Here is a 5,021-nt window from a genome sequence, read left to right as displayed (position 1 = left end):
TGCTTACACTTTGTGTCTTTAAGTATGGTTTGCAACATCACCAACAAGAAAGGAATGATATTATCTCAGTTAAATATTTCACATATCAAATTTAATAAAGCATAGAGGATGATTTTTTTGTGTAATATTTTGGTTATACGTACGTTCTTGGGGTGATAACATTTTGATTTTATTTACACAAATGTAGATTAGTTTAAGTTTTGTGGCATTTAAAAATGATTAGAATGATTTATTTTAACCCTCAAAGAAGCTGAAAAAAACAATGCCTTAACTCTCTAAATTACTTGAAATGTATATTTGATAACCCCCTTAAATTTGATCTAATTTACTTTCATTTTCTTTTATATATTTTAACATTTATTATTTAAATATAATTCTTTATTTCGTTACACTTTATTTTAAAGTGTCTATGTTACACTGTAATTATACATTTAAGTTCTGAGTAATATTAAGTAACTTCATGTACTTACTATAGGGTTAGGATTATGTTTGTTATAGGGTTAGTTGCATGTAATTATGCATAAGTTATATTACTATTGTAACTACCTTTAACAATGACACTGTAAAATAAAGTGTTACCCTCTCTCTCTCTCTCTCTCTCTCTCTCTCTCTCTCTCTCTCTCTCTCTCTCTCTCTCTCTCTCTCTTTCAGTGTATGCTGCTTATAATTATTGTGTGGGTGTGTTTAACAAAGATAATGGTTGTTAATTAATAAAACAAACAAATGTAGGCTAAAATAAATTACGCTCCAAAACTGTAGGTGGCGCAGGTGTGATAATGCATCATTGTCTCCGCACGGGGACCAGCTGGCCTGGGACTGCTGTGACGTCAGGAGTGATGTAGTGATGGACCCGCCCGCTCAGGACAGGACAGGACAGGTTGATGTTACTGCACTGGAAAGAGGAGTTTCAACACAATAGCGATGGCAGAAATATCCCTTTACCTCTCCAGCGTTAGTATAACTGTGACACATGATATGGACAATGACAAGGTAAATTATTGACCAATTTAAATCATGCCTAACGTTACATGACTGCATGTGTCAGTTTTATTGTAGGCTACAGTACTGTCTGTTATCACTTATTTTTTAATTGAAGCATTCCCATTGCGCCTGGCATTAAATCACGGTCCCGGTCATTTATATCACTATAAAGCTATAAAAACAAGCATATTAACCCGTTTAGTGCTAATGCTTATTAACAAAACCTGTCCGATGATAGATGTATTTTCCACCAAAAAAAAGTGATATTGAATTAGCCTATAGATATTAACTGTCGTCTAATTTTTGTCATCAAGTTTTGAAGCAGAACCATATTTGTTTCTCTCTCTTTTTTAAGCAGACCCATGTACATTTAATTTGATACTAGAATAAATACAACAAACACAACTACTATTGTTCATTTCTTCCCTCATTTCAGTTTAAAACCCCATCATATTGTACATAATCAACTTATTCCTAATATTGATGATCTGTGATGTGTGTGTGTGACTGGGGACAGAGCTCTGCAAAAGAGAAAGAATACGAGTGTGTGGAGCTTGGTGATCTAGACAGAAAAGAGAAGACCCCGCGCCGCATTATTCATTTCTCCAGTGGGGAAACCATGGAAGAATACAGCACAGATGAGGAGGAGGAGGACAAAAGACCGAACGCAAAGAAAGAACTTCTGTCTTCCATAGACACAGTATGTGTGTGTTTGAACAAATCCTCTAAATGGCCCTTAAAGGGATAGTTCATCATTTACTCACCCTCATTTCCTTCCAAACTCGTATGACTTCTGTGAAATGCAAAAGAAAACATTCTTCAGAAAATCTTTTGCATCCACAGTAGAAAGTTGGTTTGAGACAACATGAGTACTACATTTTTGGGTGCACTATGCAGAAGTGAAAAATAAATGGTATGACAGTACATAAATATAACTGTATTTTTTTTCTTTCTTTTTTTTAAAGTCCAAGCTGACTTGGGGTCCATATGTCTGGTTTCAAATGTGGAGAGCAGCTACAACCACTATATCTGGTAAGCCTGTGTCTGAAACATGCTCATTGGTTGACCAATCAAAACACACTCTCCAGCCAACCAATCAGAGCGCATTACATTTTTCGGGAGGAGGGGCTTCATTGAGACAGGAACTAAATACTGTAGAACATTACTGACAGACTGGGAAGAGAGGAGCCTCAACAATGTAAAATATATGGGAAAATAATGTTTTTAAACATTCAAGCATGAAAGCTATTCTAGTAGAGCCCAAAAACAAAATCAAGACTTTGTAAAAGGGCATAATAGGGCCTTTTTAACATCACATCAGCTTCTACAAAATTAACAACAGCCTTAGCTTGGAAATAAAACCTACAAAAATCATATTCATATTCCATGTACAGGCATAATGATTTAAGTGTGCATAAGTAATCATGCCTGGGGATTAAAAAGGGTTTTCTAGCCTAATGTTTGTGTCTGTGGGAATAGCAATGAAATCTTTCTCGGGCCATTGTGGATGATGTTAAATGATTATGACATGGCGGTTTGGATGTTTTATTCAAATATGCAAAACACCGAAACACGTTCAAGCTCTAAATATATGATTATTTTTGTATGCTGCTATCTAGTTTACTTTTAGTAAAACTTTTCTTTAACTGTTCAAAATACTTCATCTCTACAGAGATGAACTAAGCTTTTAAAAATGTAGCATCTTGTAACGGCAGAAAATTGAGACACTGTATGAATGTTCAAGCGCTTGTTATCTCACACGTTTGTTATGGCACATTTAGTTAGTGTCAAAACATTTGTAAATATTCATATTCTATAACCATCTCCCATCTTACAGCTTGTGACTACCTGGGTGAGCGAATGGCATCTCTTTTTGGCATCACCTCAGCTAAATACCAGTATGCCATAGATGAATACAGCAGGTCAAAGAGGGAGGTACTGCAGTCATTTATATTCATTTAATGTAAAAGGCTAGTATCAGGATTGGCATATTGTAATGTATTTGCTGTTGTTTTTAACAGAAGGAGGAGAGAGCTGAAGATACACAGCTGTCTGAAGAGGAAGAGCACCTGTTTGAAGAGCAGCTAAATGATGAAGATGAGGACCCGAAGACCAACCAGCCCGAGACCAACAGTACTCAAGTACAGGTGACCAATGAGCTGGACTATCAGACTTCTTTAGTGCCCAACACAGTTCACATCCCTGCGCTTGTTACTAGCACTTAACCAACACAAGTATAGTCATATAAACACTAGTCTCTATTCTTTAAAGCACTTACCACAGGGACGTAAACAGGCTCTGTAATAGATTTCCATGTTAACTTGTGACTTTAACTGCCTTAATGCACTGATCCTGGGCCAGTGAAACAATATGATACTGATCATGGTGCTAATGAGGAGATGAGCCAATTCTTCATTCTCTGACCAAAAATGAATTTGTTCTGAAATGCCACTCCACTAACATGATTACACTGTACATTTATACATAGGTGTTTTTTAATTGACTCTGTACAGTATGTTTGTTTTATTATTATTAGTGTTAGGAAGCATTTGATGGACTTATCCTCCATCAATCCAGAGACACATACCCACACTGAATCTTCTGTACTTATTTAATATACTGTTAATGCTTGATTTTTGTGATGTCACTGTTTTTTAAAGAGAAAATTTAATTTTTTTACCATTATGTGTTTAACATGAATAAAATTCTACAGTATTATTTCATACAAGTGTTTAGTTCGGGGTTTGTACAGAGTTTGAAAAATACTTGATTTTAATCGTTACGTTTTTAAGGTGTTTGAATTTTGAATGTCGTCCTTAAAGACACACTGTGCCGGAATTCCATTTTTGTCAAACAGTGACCCCTAGAGTCTCTGTAGAGTACTTGTATTTAACGTTACTGTCATAAATACCACTCACGCAGAGCGTCTCTGCACTCACGGCCTCTGCACTTTATAATAATAAAGTAGCCTACCGCGTTTGATGGCTTATAACGTTTTTACATGATTGCAACTAAATTACAAGTAAATAGCCTATAGCCTAGGCCTACTGTATAATTTCATTTCATTTATGTTTTTTGAGTGTAGCCTAATGTAAAAATTACAAAATGCCAGATGACATCAATAAAGTTACATGTATGTCGCATTATTTCGTAACAATGTCCGTTATTATGCCGTTAGACATGATTATTGCAATTTATCATAATAGTTTGCAAATTGCGCTCATTTACACTATTTACAACGTGCAGGCTTATTTATGTCCTGATAATTATGTGAGATATTAACAACTGTTCTCATGATAATCGCAGGAATCAACTTTAACAGTGAAAGCCTGACCGAGTGGCACTCTTGTCCGGTTTCTCACGCAGTCAGATTCTCTTTTCCTTTTCCTAGTCTCTTCCGACCGCGTTTTCTTTGCTTTTTCGAGTATATCTTTTACTGTCTATGGTATCAAGTCTGAAATGCGCGCAAGTGTCTTCATGCTTCATATGTTGTTGTTGATGTGTGTGACGTCGTTGCCGTAAAGCATGTCGTGTTTCTCGCGAGATTTGTCGGGGGCGCTCCTCTCAAACTTGTCCCGTGTATTTTACAGTGTCCCAAGCTTTACTACCAGGATGATTCGCCCTACTACGAGTTTGTTTACCACCGAAATGACTTTGAAGCTGTTATATTAAGGTACAATTCCTGCATAGTGTGCCTTTAAAAACATCCAGTGTGATTAAAAGAAGAAAAAAGCTATTCACGAAAATGAACCTTTATTAAAGATCAAGTCGTGGATCCCTTGCGTGAGTCTCAAGTTTTGATGTCACGCTAGCGGGGGGAACAGGGTCCAAGATTTCTACTGAGGGGTTTCTACTGCCATAGTTATTTTAAAATCAATATGGAGTCACGTGTTAAGTTTTAATTTCATCGTGTAAAGACAAGTGTGTAGTACTGTACTCAGGGCAATGTGTTTAGTGCTAGACAAGGCTCTTTGCATTAAAGGTGCAGTAAGCAATTTCTGAGAAACTGTTGAAAGTGGATCACACCGACCAGCACAACA

The 5,021-nt window shown here is 36.4% G+C and overlaps 1 protein-coding gene across 1 annotated transcript; it reads left to right on the top strand.

Annotated features, from left to right (window-relative positions):
• Positions 1-798: 798 nt before the first annotated feature.
• On the top strand, positions 799-3,706 carry LOC143729313 (protein FAM177A1). The gene is made up of 5 exons (XM_077220506.1): positions 799-990; positions 1,499-1,681; positions 1,947-2,013; positions 2,819-2,916; positions 3,003-3,706. The coding sequence occupies exons 1-5, from the start codon at positions 922-924 to the stop codon at positions 3,204-3,206; spliced, it is 621 nt and encodes a 206-aa protein (XP_077076621.1). The 5' UTR covers positions 799-921; the 3' UTR covers positions 3,207-3,706.
• The last annotated feature ends 1,315 nt before the right edge of the window (positions 3,707-5,021 follow it).

This window comes from Siphateles boraxobius, unplaced genomic scaffold (assembly GCF_051911475.1).
Source record: "Siphateles boraxobius isolate OS27281-9 unplaced genomic scaffold, OSU_SipBor_1 8, whole genome shotgun sequence".
NCBI lineage: Eukaryota > Metazoa > Chordata > Actinopteri > Cypriniformes > Leuciscidae > Siphateles > Siphateles boraxobius.
Note: the sequence above shows the minus strand (reverse complement) of the source record. Positions and strands in the feature narration are given on the sequence as shown.

What these genes read in the sequence shown, in the direction of transcription:
- LOC143729313 (XM_077220506.1), top strand. Translation starts at nt 922, where the DNA reads ATGGCAGAAATATCCCTTTACCTCTCCAGCGTTAGTATAACTGTGACA. An exon ending in TTCTGTCTTCCATAGACACA is followed by an intron (nt 1,682 to 1,946) that starts GTATGTGTGTGT and finishes TTTTTTTTAAAG; the next exon opens with TCCAAGCTGACTTGGGGTCC. An exon ending in ACAGCAGGTCAAAGAGGGAG is followed by an intron (nt 2,917 to 3,002) that starts GTACTGCAGTCA and finishes TGTTTTTAACAG; the next exon opens with AAGGAGGAGAGAGCTGAAGA.